The sequence below is a fragment of the Typopeltis vanoorti genome, chromosome 11 (genome assembly GCF_054136105.1).
Source record: "Typopeltis vanoorti isolate ZY-2024b chromosome 11, IOZ_Tvanoo_1.0, whole genome shotgun sequence".
In the NCBI taxonomy this organism is placed as follows: Eukaryota; Metazoa; Arthropoda; class Arachnida; order Uropygi; family Thelyphonidae; genus Typopeltis; species Typopeltis vanoorti.
The window spans coordinates 135629948-135647514 of NC_143559.1; the positions used below are offsets into that span (position 1 = coordinate 135629948).

Consider the following 17567-nt stretch of genomic DNA (forward strand, 5'->3'; position numbering starts at 1 on the left):
GTTGAGATTTCTCCTTTATGGCTGCTTTACATCTATTTGCATGTACTCTACCCGAAGGGGTCACAATCATTCCATCGCGTTATTCAAACATTGCAAGAATATGAGGAATTGCCGGTAAGCATCCATTTACTGTTGCTTTAGATGTACTGACCCTCTTTTCGTCTTCTTTTCCATCTACCCTTCGCCATTGGAGCCATATCCCTACGGATATCTTTAAAATCAATAACACGTGTCCCTCTTCTTACAAGACAAATATGGATATCTCAGCATGAAAGAAAGACTTTGGATTATAGGTGAAATATTGTTTCGTAATGCAAATGAATGAAATCTGACATTTGGGGTGGGACAAAGGAGAAAGTCAACTGACGTAATTAGAGCCGAAATCTTGTGGTTATTACATCATATAGCGCGAATGTCAAATACTTCTTATACTGATATTACAACAAATGCATGCCCCTTCCAGAAATTTTTCTGTTCAATTTTTGAAGTGGCAATGGCACTCAGACAACTCTAGAAGTTTGTGGTATTTGTAAAATTACCGAAGATCGACTGAGGCAAACTGCAGTAGGTAGCAGAACAAACACAAATTAAAACGGAACACCTACTATAGCAATGAATGGTGCAAATCATATTGGTTTGATTTGTACTACCGACGAGACAATTCTGTAGAATGTTGTGGTCCGTGGTTTTGGGTTTCAAATTATACTATACCCAATTATACTTGGATCGGTGAGTATGAATGTGGCAGATGTTTCGTCGAACCCTTTGTCATCTTTGGAAAGGGGAAATTTGATTTGTTTTCGCAGATGGGTGATTTGTCTGGCTCCTCCATCTGGTGACAGACTGGAACTTTTAGCTGTGGCATCTGAAAACATAAACCCCAATGGATATGCAACCCTTTTAGATAAGGGAGTGCTTCTTGAATTGATTGTGGCAATTTTATACACCAGATCTCTTTCAACATGAGAGTGTACCATGTTATACTTCAGACGCTGCTGAAATTCAGCTTGAGAACGATCCGGCAAAAAGATAGATTCATCCAATTCAACTGGTGGCTATTTTGAAGGAGGAATGGTCCAAAATACCCGAATTCATACTATCACTGATTTATGGGATGTATGCCAAGAGGTGTATAAATATATTTCCAGCCAAAGCAGGGCGATGCGCTATTCGGATGTGTACAATTCATGTTTTTCAGAATTATAATAAAACTATCCCTGTGCTTATTCCAGTATATTGTACTTCATAGTTTACTTTACTTTGAAATACGGCAAAGCTGTCATGTGTTTTGTTTAGTTTGCATTTATTTCTATAGGAAACTACTTGAATATGAGTCAGTTAGAAAAAGGTCGTATCAGAGCCGCCAGGTGGGTGATCAACCAACGGGTTGTAAACTGGGGGAAAGAGACCCCAAGAGCCATCGTTGCACTCTATCTCGGAAGCAAAAACCATCTCTTTAAGGCTAGCATCTTTGAATTGGTGCGAAAGATTGCTGAAATCGAAGTTGCAGTAGCGTTGGCAAAGTAATTCTTTTGTTACTCTTATAGCGTTGAAATTAATATGACTAATTATTAAAACCAAGGGTAATAAATATCCATTACGATTTGATCTTCCTTTTTTCTTCTTTTTTTTGAAATCGGGCGGTAAAGCACTGTTTCTTTTGAAACTTCAAAAGTAAGAGAAACAGAGAAAGAGAGAGAGAGATTAAGATTGAAAATCTTAATCTCTCCCTCTCTAGAAAAAATACAATCTTAGGTAAGAAATTTGACTCAATATTTCACTACTTAAAAGACGTCTCCAAACGTTATCTAAAATGCGAGTTTCATTTTTTTTTTTTTTTGAGTAATGAAACCCTTCAATGACGAGGGCAGCATTGATAAAAGGAGAATATTTGAGACGCAGAATAGAGTACATCGCTTTCCAGCCACTCTCGTTCAAGTCTGTGTTGCCGTAATCTAATTTTTGAAGTTTCACAGTCAAAGAGTGTTTCCCCATTTAACTATCGGACATTTATTATTCTTCTTTCTCTTCGATATGCCTTTTACGCACTTTTCTTCACAATCATTTATCAATTGCTTAATAAATTACAATATTTCTAAATGAATAAGTGTTGATTAAATACTCAAAACTGGGACTCTGAGCACTCAGAGATTCCAGTCACATCAATATTTCTTTTTTTTTATTTGATGACTTCATTTTTCCCTTGAGGTATGTTGTGTAAGCAAGTCAAGTCACTTGTACTCCTCCTACCACGTCCTATAATGAAACATATAATTAGAAGGAAACCAAATATTTCGATACGTGAATTTGTTTGAGGTATTTCTTCCCCCCCCCGCATACATTATATAACGATACCGTTGATTCGCTCTTTTACGAAAAACAACAAGTAACACCTTAACTCAACAAGTTACTCTTAAATTTTTTTAAGCGATGTAAGCTTGCTTGCGACTCTGCAGATGTCAAAAAGGTAATTGGACTTATTTTGGCAAATGACATCACATTTGGCTAAAGTCCAGATAAGAGATTCTACGAGCGAAAATCCTAGAAGGGATTTTCAAATTAAACAATGCTTCTGCGAAGTCGTCGCGAAATGATGATTTTAGTTCTGAATTGAGAAACCCATAAAACACAACGAGATTCATCTGCTAACAGTGCCGCTGTGCTGACAGCTGGAGAGCAAGTTCAAACTTACATGCATACTCATGAAATGCTTTAAAGTTTTCATAGTTGTACTTGATCGTGTTCATTTACAAATCTGTTAATTATGTAATTTTATTTTTTATTTTATTTTATTATATGCAACGATATGTTGGGAAAACCTACATAAAATTCTCATGGAATAATTCACCAGTGGTAACAGATAACATAACAAAGAAAAGTAAACAAATTTCTAGTTTCCTGATTATTATTATTATTATTATTATTATTATTATTATTATTATTATTATTATTATTATTATTATTATTAAATCATGGAGCGCATCGTGCATCAGAAACTCTCACATACGTTGAAAAATTTCAAATCATACCCAAAACACAATATGGCTTTCAAAAAAATAAAGGAACGGCAACACTCCTGGAAGATTTCACAGATCTAATAAACGCTGCATTGGATAAAAACAGAATAACATTAGTGGTATTTATTGACCTAACAAAAGCTTTGACACACTAACACACAAAACCTTGTTAACGAAACTAACCCATATCGGAATTGGAGGTCGTCTACTTCAATGGTTTAAAGCATACACGAAAAACAGAAAGCACACCACACGTATAGGATCAGCATACAGCAAAGAGGTATTCACAACAATGCAAATATCACTTACACAAATATGCAACACGACATCAATCAAATCACTAACTGGTTAACCGAAAACGGAATATATATAAACCTTGGAAAAACAAAGCTAATGATATTCAAAAACCCCCAAACCCTGCCCATAGAAACTAAATATCTCACGATCAAACATTCATCCTCCTATACACAAAGTGCAGAACCTAAAATCACAACCATCACACAACACGCTATCTCGGACTTCACTTCGATGCTGATCAAAGTTGGAATAGCCACACAAACTACCTACATACCAAGCTTAGGATAATAGCAAGCAAACTATACAGATTAAAAGACATTGCCCCAACCCACATAAAAATACTAATCTATAAAGCATTATGTGAAAACATTTTAAGATATGCAATCACATCATACGCATTCTGCACAGACTACAGACTTAACAGGTTACAATGGTTGCAAGATAAAATGGTAAAACTGATATTCTGGGAACAACCCACTCTTATGCAGGAAGCATGGACAAAACACAAAATATTTAAGGTGAAACACTTATGCCACTACACAGTCATGTTAAAACATTACTACAGCCCAACATATAGAGTAACCAGAACAACATGTCAAATAACAAGACCACAGTTAACAAACTACATAACATATAAGTACAACAATCACTACGGCAAAGCCACCCGAAACTTTTACGTACCTGACATGATAAACAAACTGCAGTTCGACAACAGAAACCTAGGAACATACAGAGAGATGAAACAGGCGCTGTATAAATATTATAGTGAGAATGAAAATTAGAGCAATTCCTGTTTCTCTCTCTTCCCCCCCCCCCACACGCACACACACACACACACACAAACCTATGACAAACCCCCTCTCAAAAACCATCACTACAAGAACACAAAGAAACAAACACACCATGTCTAAATCCAACGCTATTTGCAAAAAAAAAAGAGAAAAAAAAGTTAAACTGTAATAGCAATTGAAGTCTTCCAAGCACGTACCAACAAACAGTAAAATCAATACCTGGCTTGTGACCATTACAGGAACATAACCACGAAACCACCCCCATCTATCATCTATTATCTTCCTCAGATAAGCTCTGCTAAGCTTCGAGGAAGAAAATTATTAACTTGCAAGTATCTGTTAATCACAATTGTAACATGTTATAAATATTATATATATATAATTATTACAGCATCTATGTATGCAATTTATCTGAGACATAAAAAAAAATAAATAATAATAATAATAAATAAATAAATAAATACATATTATTGTTATTGTTATTATTATGTATATTCTACATTCAAAATTCTGTATAAACTTTATTGTAAATAAAGTCACTCAATATGTAAAAAAAAATAATTAAAATAAAATAAAAAAATAATAAAAAATAATAATAATAAAAAAGTATTATTATTATTATTATTATTATTATTATTATTATTATTATTATTATTATTATTAAGATACACCTCCAGCAAGTCAGGGACTCATCGAGGGAGGCCATATACTACATTCCAGCTACCATACGTATTCTTGACATTAACAAATCTTTCTCACACTGCTTGCACTCACAACATTCAATGGCAATCCAATCACGCACCATCCTCAGCTTCGCTTCCAAGGATGCCCTCTCGTCCTTTCCACATCCTCCATAAATTGAAAAATTCCATCAACTGAAATCCTGTATGATCCTTTCAGAAGTCTGTAAATCGCAATCATATCACCTCTCTTTCTCCTGTTTGCTAGTGTCTGCAGTTTACCAATTCCAATCTGTCTTCATAATCAGTATTGTACAATCCTGATATCATTTTTGACACTCTCCTTTGCACTCTCTCCAATATATCAGAATCATAACGAAAACCATGAGACAAGAACTGCGCATAATAGTCCAAGTTAGGTCTTATCAAGACCTTGCAAAGAGGCAAAATGACATCCTTATCTTTACATGTGAGAGCTCGTTTGAGCATTGCAATTATCTTTTGCTTTTTTTTGTTTGCAATCTTTGCTACATGGCTCTGGAATTTCAACTTCCTATTTACTAGAGCTTGAACATCCCTAGCCTGATCAGTTTTTTGTAGTATAATCCCACCAATATAACACGATATTGGATATCTAATCACAACAAGTGCATAACATTTCCTTCACTGATATTGAACTGACATCCATTTTCCCGCGTCCACAATTCTAGCCTATTCAACGTTTCCTTCACTGATATTGAACTGACATCACACAATTCTAGCCTATTCAACGTTTTCTTCACATCACACAATTCTAGCCTATTTAACGTTTCCTTCACTGATATTGAACTGACATCCATTTTCCCGCGTCCACAATTCTAGCCTATTCAAATCATTCTGCAAATAATTGCATATAAGTAGCATTCCTGAATACTCTACCCATCTTTGCATCATCAACAAATAGCTGTATGACGCCTATCAAATCCTTCCCGATACCATTAATGTACAGGTTTGTACATCACAATGACCAGTCCTTGGTTTACTGTTATTCAGTCAATATATTAATGATATTGGGTAGGATATGACAGGCGACGACATACAGCTATTTGTCGCAGATATCAAAAAGGGATGTAAAAGTGATGTGAATCTGCATGTTACCTTAAATCGTGCAGAGGCAACCCCCATATACCACTTTTTGATATCCGTCAGTCAGCCATCCTCTTATCCACGCTAATATTTTATAATTGAAACCAATTTTCTCCAATTTATGCACGTCTTCCATGCTATACTCTGTCAAAAGCCTTAGCAAAATCCAAAATTATCAGGGTGTATCCGTTCCCCTTTTCTAGTTAAATGGTAACATTGTTATAAAATGTAAGTTGCAAAAACATGACCTTCGCTTAGTAAATCCATGTTGATCATTGCAAAGCAGGGATTCACTTTGAACCCATTTCTGAATGCAAGCCCTGATCAATTTTTCGAAAAATTTCACCACCACTCCTGAGATACGGATTAATCAATAATTGGATTATCGGTCTTTTCACTACCCTTGTGCAACGGCATTACTACATGTTCTTTCCATTCCTGCGCAATCATCCCTGTTCTGTAACTCAAATTATACATGCTGGTAAGACGAATATCCAGTTCAGCTGAACACACTTTTAGCATCGTGCTGATATCCCTTGAGTTCCTATTGCATATTTTCTTATTCAGTTTGTTCAAGAGCTCTAATGCCTACTCTACATACACCTGAGTTTCTTTATCGAGTGAAGAGGTAGCAGTGAGCTGAATGTTGTTTACACCAGTTTGATAGCTTTTAGCAAAATTGGCACCCGTTAGTTATAATACAATCTCCTCTGAATCCGTCACCCTCACACTATCTTCTGCATTCAGACGAGTTATTCTTTCATATTCATTTTTTCTTTTACTTGCAGCATATCAATAAAATTCTTGTGGGTTGTCTTTAGCATGCAGATCCAGTTTTTTTTCATACTCAGAATTTCCGTACAACAGTTGTGACTATTCTAGCCAGCAGCTTATTATTTTCATAACGGACGTCATCCATATGCAAATCGTATTCCTTACACATCATCCGTTTCTTATGAATCTCTTACTTAATAAGATGACACATCCATTTGACTCGCACCTTATTTATTCTTCGAACTGTCGGGACACATTCTGATATTGCATCATTGAAGTAAAAATTGAAATGCTTCCCATGCATTGTCGATATTCTTTTCATCCAGAAACCGATCTCATCCCACTGAACTAAGTATACTCCTCAGTTGGTCATAATTTCCAGCTTTTAGTTCAGCATGCAACCTTTTCTGAATGGAACATTCATAAACTTAGTCACTTCTCAAGTGGGTACCGCATGATCACTGTCACCAAACGGAGGCAAAATAATTACGTCTTTAAATGAAACGCCGTGTCTGACACTATAATGAAATCTAACACTCTTTGCCATCGAAGTTCCTTCTGTCACATGCTGCTTGAGAAAGTTGTCCTGCAACAACTCAATAAATGAATTTTCATTCTTGTCATGAGATTCTACTGCTACTCAATCAATATTTGAATCAATAATTAAGTCTACCATTATTAATTCATATTTTCGCGCTCATCTTGTCTATTACGTGATGAATTTCTTCATCACTAGCAACCGATCTACCAGGTCTCTTTCGCAACCCCAATATGTAATTGATCTTGATAGATTTCACCTCACACCAGATGGCTTCAAACTCACTGTCACATGAAATATTTTTAGTAGCAGTGGTACAATCAAAGGTCTCAACTCTAACTGGATTCAAGTCATCCGATATCATATACAGCACCCTCCCCTCCTCTCCTATCCTCTCTATCCTTCTAAAATATTGTGCTATTTGCACTCGACACCAGTTAGTATTTCTGCTCCTGACAGCGAAGTGTCACTAATGCCTACAACAAGAGGTTCCAATATATTAACGAAGGCAACAAACTCTGCTCCTCCTCTGTTTTTGTGATATTCGTAGCATTCTTGTACAGACATAATAATCTACCTTCATGTTGGTTTGTATATTCTTCTCTGCAGTCTGCTTGACACAATTGGACACCTTGAAGATCTGTATTCTTCTCTAGTGTCTTATTACATTTAGGAATCTTTGCACACGTTTGATGGGTCCGAACAGGACGAACATTGAGTCGCAGTCGTTGTCTCCTCGTAATCACTTCGTGATAATGGCCATTTCCGTCATTAGCATAATTACATAACATTGTCGCTCTTACTCATATTCTCACCATTCCTAACAATTATAAGTTAGTTTTCCTGACTCTCTCTCTCTCTCTCTCTCTGTATTATATTATATTATCCCATACTGGCCAATGAATTAAAAACGTTTACTTAATATCACGTTCGAACTTCTTTAGTTGCGGCTAATACCAATCCTCTTCAATTCCTTCAGCATAGCTCCGGGATATGGGTCGGGAACAGAACCACTGCAGCACACATAAGTTCTCTTTGTCCGTGCAATTCTCCCCACATGATGACGATCTCAGTTACGCCTCTTAGACGAGCAATTTGTATTATATATTTCCTTTGCTTAAACACCTGGGATATTTCACCTTTTGAGAAACCAGTCAGCTCTGCTGTTTTCAAAATCGAAAGATCCTTTGGTTTTCCCATTGTGATCACTATTGTTGTCGATTACTAACCAGCAGCATTCTTAAGTAGTTACGTAAACAAGTAGTGAAGCACGTGACCAAAAAACGACGCTGCTTAAGTGATGTTTACCTACATTCGCATAAAGATTTCTTATTCAGTGGCAGGTATGTGTATTACATTAGTATCTTATATCGCTTGCTGTTATTATTATGCTATGTTACCACTTCTTAGGGATAGAAATAGTGGCAGCTGGTGACAATTTTAAGTGGGGGTGCTGCATATACAAAAAAAAAATTTTTTTTTTCCTAATCAGTAACGAATACATACATACATCTTTAAGGCCCACTCTTCCTAATTGGGTTGTGGGGGGAAAAGCTGCAAGAGGAACTTCCAATGATCATGATCCTCTGCCACCAAGCTCAGATGTTCTGGTGGCATTCCCAAACGTGTCCACCCAAGGTTTTGGATATAATCTATCCAGCGAATCCTTGGCCTTCCACGTAGCCTCCCACCCTCTGGCTTGGCAAAGAGGGCCTGCTGAGGGAGTCTCTATTGTGGCATTCTGACCAGGTGCCCGTACCAGCGTAACTGTGATCTCTGAACACGGAGAAGCAGCGATTGAGTATTGAGGGTTGCCCGAATTGCAGAGCTTCTGACTCTGTCGAGTTTTGTCAGCCCCCCAAACCCCTCGAAGGAACCTCATTTCAGCCGCTTGGATTCGTGTCCGCATTCTTTCGGTCATTACCCAACTCTCATGACCATAGGTGAGGATTAACGAATTTATTAATAAATTAATTTACATATTAAAAATTGCTTAATTAAAAATATTTCATCCTCACCACGAACAAACAACACCAATAATAAAAGTGTCGTATCAATAGCAATGACAAGTGCAAACGAATATCGAAGTTAGGTCGCAGTGCATTTGTTTCGTGTAACGATAATTGAAAAAATATTATTCTTTTCATATTTTCAACAGTGACACTCGTCATGATTCAGCCTTGTATCTATAATAAATAAATAATTATATGTTATTTTAACAAAATAAAATAAGATTTATAAAACATAGTTCACCATGCACCAATAATACACGTTTCATATCTCACAGAAATAACGCGCGCAATAATAAGCTACACTGCCCAGACGGCAGTGTATCTAATGATGTAACGTGCAATGACAAGGTCAAACGAATATCGGCGTTAGATCGCAGTGCATTTGTTTCGTAATCTAAAGCGTTATTCGAACAATTCCATTTATTAACTATTCAATGCCGAAACATAAGGTGTAACCTTTAACATGTTGTATTGCATTTATGTAATGTTGTAAACATTGTTATTATTTAAAAACACAAACAAAATTTAATTTTTTCATTTTTTCCTTTGGGGTGCTGCAGTGTCGTGGTGCTTATATACGGGCCACTACTGGATAGAAAGAAAAGCGTTCTGCGCATGCTCATGACCGTCGTTTTTTGAAGCATTATCTGAAGTTATCGTTGATGGGATACCAACTTTACTGATAGCTTCCGAAGCAACAGACGTGTTTTCTTCGCTTGAGAGGCCTCAGTATGAAGTTCAATTATTAAAACTCATCATTCGTCGAATGTTTTTATTAACAATATCTTTTGTCACTTCTCTTCCACTGTACGCATTTTTTTTCGGTTTTAGGTTCATTCCGGATGTGTGAAACATTCGATGTCTGTTTCACTTGTAATGACGAAAGAAATATTTTTGAAATTTTGTAAATAATTTTGTCTTTCAAAAGCTTGTTGTTATATGTTGTGCCTTTACAGAAGACGAACCGAGCCCTTAACCTCTGTCCAGCTGTCTTACTACATCCGGGTCCTGTTAGCTACATGCCAAGATCCGCGTGATTTCCATGGCTTCGACTTGGTGGACAGACTGCAGACTTCTTCCTTGAGTGACATCAACATCTTCACCGCCCCTATGATAGTTCTGTCTCTTTGCATTGGCAGTGGAAATCCATCTTCAAATCAAACGGATCTTCTTCTGGAAGCGGTGAACTCCGAGAATCATCCTTCCCAAACAGGTGGGTATTTGATCATCAATGCCTTTTGCACGTTGTAATGATACTCGTGAGAAATTTCACTTGTCGGATATGACTGGAAGAAAATATAAACTGGGGCTTTTGAGATATAAGTGAAAGATAGCTTCAGAGATTCGATACATAGTTGCTTGGTTATGATCTTAAGTGAAGGTAACAAAGTTCTTTTATCATGACTCCTCGCTTTTTAAGACAATCCAACTGGTTGATTATAATTTGCATGGTTCTATCAACTCAGTGTTCACTATTTAGTCTCGAAACCCCAAAATATTCTTCAAATGATAACATACCAACTTTTCTTTCTTTCTTTCTTTCATCTTCTTCTTCGTTCCTACTTATTCTTATCGATCTTTCTTTTGAAGAAAAAAATCAGAAGATATGGCGTTCCGGAACTATCTCGTGATTATTTTCCTTTCTAACTAAGTTTCCTATTAAATGCATGAGTAATTATTTATATTTTTTTCAAGAGAGTCAATGAAGCATATTTGGAGAAAAACCCCTACTCTGCCCATAACCAGGGACCGACATCTTCAATTAATTTGGTGAAATTGAACAACCGCTGAGTCATTTATCGTCTGATCATCAGGTGACAAAACAATACGAGTAACAGGAGAACTGCGAGTTGTATTTCCTGCGAGTGATCGCCTCCTCTTGGGGTAAATAACAAAGCCTATTTCACTTCAGATGCTCTGATCCTTTTGAGAAAAGGATCAGATATGTCATTTTTGAAAAAATGCTCATATCTGACCTTCAAACCAGACAAACGTATTTAAACGGATTAACATGAAATAGCGAGTCCATAAAATAAACAACTCCGAAGAACCTTCAGGGCAGTCTTTTATTGGCTGGTGTAGAAGCGCGTTCCCTTTTTGCCGTTGGAAGCAATTGCAGTGCTAAAGTTCCTTAAAACTTTTGACATGCGTAAGTCAAACGTTTTAAGCCTATCAATAATCAATGACACCAACAGCATACTCTCTGGTTGAGGAGACTTCAAAATCAACTAATCGATGGTGCGAATACACAGACGATTCGTTGGTCGCGTGTCTGATTAGTTCAGCATTCCAGTTGATGCTTCTGTAGTTGTATGCAAGCTTTTCTGTCCAAGAGGTAATGTCGTCATTTCCCTTACCTCCTTCAGCATTAAAGTAACAGACTCTTATTAACATAGGGCCGTGTGATCTCGTATGGAATGATTCCGCACCATTTTATTCGAATAACTCGTCTACTAAGCAACCGTCTAAACAAACAACATAAATACAAATGAAAGAAGAGCTATTGCGTCCAATGAAGGTAGATAATGAAAGAATATTCGGCATAAGAAAAGACTGAGTCACAGCGTTTGCAGAATCGGACTTGCCTTAGCAATTGTTCAGGATTTACTGTGTACTAGAGCATAGATGGCGAACCTATGGCACGCGTGCCAGAGGTGCCACGTCCGAGAATTTTGCTGGCACATCAACGATATACAGGTGATATCCTTTTATACGCTTACAAATTATTCGATTTTTTTTAAAAATTATTACAAGTTAAATTTTGTTTTACACGAATTGTGTTTTACACGTTTCGTACAAGTTAAATTTTGTTTACGCGAGAGAGCAGCTATGAAGACGTGCATATGATTGGTGCGGTATTAACAAAAGAGCACGCGACCCAAAGACATAGGCAACCGACAAGTATTAAGTTGAAATGCTAATTCTCTTCAACCGAATTCCATAATATCTGAAACTATCATAACAACATTTATTATACATTTCCCAGTTTTAACACATTCACGACGGGGTGTTGTTTATCATTCCAACGGAATTTCTCATTATTAGTGGCCTCAACTCACACAAAGTTTCAACCCTTGGTTGAATTTTATTCCTACTTGTTTGGGTTGAGCTGGCAGGTGAACTCACACACACATTATTGTACAGAGACCATATTTTTTTGGAGAAAATAAAGGACAAATCAGAAATTGTTTCATAATAAATAAATAAATAATTAAAACAGGTTGCGTTTATTTGTTTCACTAAAACTAAAAAGCTTTCTAACGTTTATTGTAAACTATAAGCATATACATAGCATTTTAAACAATATTATTACTTAAAAAATTTAATTTTGATACTTATCACAAGAATGAACTTTTTTTAATAAATCAGGTTTGCGTTTTAAAAATTCATAAAACCGTATTCAATTAATGTCAAAGTTCCATTTGATATAAATGCATGCTTTCATTGTTTCAATTTTTAATTTTTTTTTTTTTTTCACTGGTCCACATATTTTTCAGTAATGAAAATACTTGTTCAGTGGTGAGCATTAGATCCAGGGAGACATAAGCAAAATTTAACGATTTTTAAAATGTTTTAAAAGATACATGTTTATCTGCGAATTATTTAAAATATTCGACCCTACTGTTGTATCTTGTTGTTGTCGAAAGCGACAACCTTCATTAGTGTTGTGTCAACTGATTATATACATTTGTTTCATTGGAAGCGGAGTTATAGTGAGTGACAGTGTGTTTTGAGGAACGGTCGGTCGTCAAGATATTGATGCCGTACGCGACGAATTCTCGCTATCAATCGCTTCAAAACTTCGAGGTAAAATTCATCATTGACCGTTTGGCCAGGCGGAACGAATTCTTTGTGGATAATTCCCTTGGAATCTTAGAAACAAATTAGCATTGCCCTTACTTTTGACTTCTTCAAGCGACGTTTTTTGGATGCCCCTCTTCTGGTGGTCTCCACTCAGCACTCTGGCGCTTTGTTTCGGGCTCATACTCAAAACACCACGTTTCGTCACCAGCAACGATCCTTTCGAGGATGTTTGAGTCCTTACGAGCGGTTTTAATGAGGTCCTTGTAGTGTACAATTTGATACATTTTTTTGTAGTCGGTCACCTTGTGGTGAACAAATCGCGAATTCAATTTACGAAGGCCCGAATTCTCGGTCAAAATGTTGTGCACAGTTGATTTTGGAATCCACAATTCATCTTCATTCAATCTAAAGGATGATTTCGGGTTTTCTTTGATGAAATTAAGCACGTTTTGGATGCTAACTTTGCTCAGTCCAGTTTTTGGACGTGAGACATTTTCGTCGTCCTCAAATGTCTCACGACCACTTTGAAATCGCTTAAACCACTCGTAAACTTGAGTACGGGATAAGCATTCATCACCGTATGCTTTTTGAAGCATTTAATGCGTTTTGGTAAAACGTTTACCAAATTTAACACAAAAGTCAATCGTAGCTCTCTGTTTGAAACTCATTTTCCGACCGTTCGTCAAAACACACTGTCACTCTTGCCGCTATAACTCGGCTTGTAATGTAACAAATGTTATAAATAGTTGACAGAACACTAATGAACGTTGCCGCTTTCGACATCAAAAAGATACAATAGGTGGCGCCAATAGTTTCTTCTATTTTCGAAAATTGGAGAGAGAGTGTAGGACCCATGGAAATATTTCCATTTACACGAAACAGCTGTCCCAGTTATTTAAATTATCAATGCAGGTTTGGTAAAATTTAAGAATTGCATTTTTGTATATGTTGGCATTAATATTCAATTTGCTATTGCAATTCACAAAATAAAGGACAAAATGGCCATTTTAGAACAAAAAAAATCCAAAGGACAGAGCAGTGAAATAAAGGACTGTCCTCTTAAATAAAGGACGTATGGTCACTAATTATATGGCATATTTCAATTCGTGCTAGAATTTTATTAGAAGTTAGTCTTTGCGATCTGTCATAATGACATCGAGAATTTCAAATGCAATCAATCAAACAATCACTTATTTCATGTAATTTAAAAATTGGACAATAGTTTCTAGTTAGATACTGTGTTTCAGTGCAACATATAGTTGCGCTGAAACACAGTTGTCTGTACAGAATAATTTCTGTGGGAGGGGACAATAATAGTGCAATTAGAGACAGCTGGAATAAAAACGGCGCTAACTAATGAATCACACTATTTGTTGAGAAATACGCAGATTGCAAAAGCCTCTGTACCTTATTCAGGGATACAATAAATCTACACTTGTTTTTTTTTTTTGCATCTGCAGTTTAATGGCTTTGGGAGGTGTTTTTAACCGAGTGGGGAGCGAACTACTATCACCTCGCCATGAACATGTTTAAACATTTTTCGTGTGTGAGGTATATGCAAAACCTTTTGATGTCTTTTTTTCGTAAACTAAAATGAGGGGTGCGAGCTATACGGGTGGGCAAGTTATATTCGAGTAAATACGATAAGCATTTCGCCGACAAGTTGAGCTTCCCCAATCGATCTTTCAAAGTTACAATCATGAGTTACAATGCTAAATAATTTTCTCACTACACCAACATTAAAATTAACTTAATGATACAATAATCAATTTTACACTGAATAATATTAAAATTTATATATAAATAAATATTATAAATAAAATAAAATATTACTTATAAAATTGTAAATAATTATTTATAAAAAATTATATATTATTATAAATTAATTAATAGATATTCTATTAATTTTTCCCCTACTAAAAACTGCTCGGCACGTCATCAACTTGATTTGTAAACTTTTGGCACACGCACATAAAAAGGTTCCCCACCACTGTACTAGAGCAATTGTGAGCAATTGCGATGCAGACAATCCAGAGATTTCTTTATTTTTGTATGCAGACATCACGCGACACTGTTTCATTGCATCTGTGAAGAGGAATGATGTCAATTCATTCTCATACGTTGAGGTGATGTTGCAGTCCAGAAAAAGAAGCAGTCAGAATGGAGTATGATATATTTGCGTTGTTATCATCTTTAGTTATTGAAAAGAACACAGCTTATATGAAGCTTGCCCTGCTAGTAACCAAACTAATGATGAAAGCATGTTCAACAACATGATTTGGTCATTATAGTCATGAAATTCTAGTCACACAAGCACCACATAAGACTTGAAAAACGAACAGCGATGTTCGCTGTTCAAGTGCTGCAGTGTACTTCCCAGTTACAGCGTGGCTCAGTTCAAGTTTGTTTTGCTGCTTATTTTGAGTCGCGTTTTATGTTTTGCATTATTTTGAAAGATCGAATATGAGTTCGTGCAATATAAAGATTCTCTGCTATTCACTTACTTCATATACACTACGTCTCTCTCTGTGCATCTCTGCTTTCTTCACTTTCGTTCTTTGCACCTTTGATATTTTTGTTTGTTTATTTGTTTTAGTCGTGGTTTGAATTGATGTCTCGGAGGAATCTTCCTTGAAGGTTCCTGTAACTATGCAGAATATTCTTGATGAAAAAATAAATAAATAAACAAAGAAAGAAAAATTTGAAATTCAAAGCAAATAAAGTGCTTTTTTGATATGATTCTTTCCTAAACTGTTTTTCTTTCTTTCTTCTTTTAGACTTGAAAATCATGGCATTAATGTCTTTGGCTTGCATTGCCGATAGAGAAGCGAATATCTCAGGCAACCAAAGTTTTCGAGAAGTGATCCGCAATGCCCTCCCTTACATTAAGAATCTGCAGCTCTCTGATGGGAGCTTCGGCAACGTGTACACCACGGCTCTGGCAGTGCAGGTAAGTACACGACCGGATTGTTAAAAGTTCAGAAAGTCTTCCATTCCTTTCTTCTATTCTACACGTATTTTGTAACTTGAGTGTTAATATTTATTTGAGCCTGACTGTAGCCAGTCGATAAAATTTAGTATTTATTCCTCCAAAGTAAATTTGTTGTAAAAGAAGATTTTAAGAACATTTCCGTTACATTACAAAGTAAGGGAGTACAAAGAGACCGATCACAATTCCAAAAGAACTACTAGAAGATATCCCCTTTTCCTTTTCCTTCAGAAAAGGACTCATAAAAGAGCCTCTCACGTGATTAAAAAAATGAATTTGTTGGATGAAACATGATGGCGATTCCACATAATTTTCATGCACAAAATCGAATTCTTCTTCAAAAAATCACAGAAAAATACTTCATTAGAAGAGAAATGTCTTCGATCCATATCGCATGTGCATATTAACATCAGAAATCTGCACGTGTTAATTAATGCTGCATAACAGTGCAGTTGATTGCGCAAGATAATTGACAAGAAGAAGGTTTATTCGACGAGAGTTAATCTTGATATCGGCAAACCAATCTGTCGTATTAATTAAATAATTTCGGGTTTTCTAATTTTAATCTTGATGAACTGGAAACTTAGAAATTTACAATTGATACCAGCAAGTGAAACCTCATATTGGGTATGTCCACCTTTGACTGATCACCTCTTTCACCCTTTGAGGAAGGCTTTCCATCAATGTGCGGCAGACATCAAGTGGAATTTGTCCACATTCCTCCATCAAAGGCACTGAGTTCAGCGACAGATGGAGGAAGTACGGCTCTGGACCTCAACCGCCGCTCCAAATCGCCTCACAGGTGTTCGATGGAGTTGAGGTCAGGACTTTGCGTAGTCCAGGGCAATCGTTTAACACGCATCTCTTCATACCATTCCATAACAGCTGCAGCTTTGTAGCATGGAGCATTGTTGTCTTGATAGCAACAAGGGTGCGCCCCATAAAAATTCCACAGTGTAGGCAGCATCTGATTATCCAGAATATGAAGGTACTCAGCTGCCTTCATGGAACTACGTACAACGGCCAGCGGTTTCCACTCCAAACTAGCTGAATGCACTCCACACCGTTACTCTTCCACCACCAAACTTTACTGTGGTGACATGCGTTCACCGGGCTAATCCACACCTATACTCTGCCATCAGACTGGAAACAGGGGAACCGTGATTCATCGCTCCAGAGTACTATTTTCCACTGGTCAATTGTCCACTTCACACTCGCTTTGCATCAGGCCAGACGAGCCGCCTCGTTCGTTGTTGTGATGTTCGGCTTGTGTGCCGCAGTTCTTCCGTGGAAACCTAGTAAATGGAGTTCTTTCCTTTTAACTTCATTGCTCACCATAATGCTGTTGGTCTAGAACTCGTCACGGATGGTCTGAACCGATTGTAGCCGTTTTTTGCGTGCCACCCGTTTTAACACCCTCATGTCCCTGTCAGTCATTTTCAGCGGAAATCTTGGGTGTTTTCTCGCACTAGATGCTCGAACGTCTCAATTTGTTGAGCACAGCGCCAACCTTTCATTTTGGCTGCTCCAGATGAGCGGC

General features: G+C 36.8%; 1 protein-coding gene across 1 annotated transcript in view; it reads left to right on the forward strand.

Annotated features, from left to right (window-relative positions):
- Nucleotides 1–17567, forward strand: part of LOC150102085 (uncharacterized protein CG3556-like) — a 49441-nt gene that overhangs the window by 17368 nt on the left and 14506 nt on the right. The window contains exons 4-6 of the mRNA XM_090400869.1: nucleotides 1316–1523; nucleotides 10191–10447; nucleotides 15816–15988. Coding sequence (XP_090256995.1) covers nucleotides 1316–1523; nucleotides 10191–10447; nucleotides 15816–15988 — 638 coding nt within the window. The remainder of the gene's footprint in view (nucleotides 1–1315; nucleotides 1524–10190; nucleotides 10448–15815; nucleotides 15989–17567) is intronic.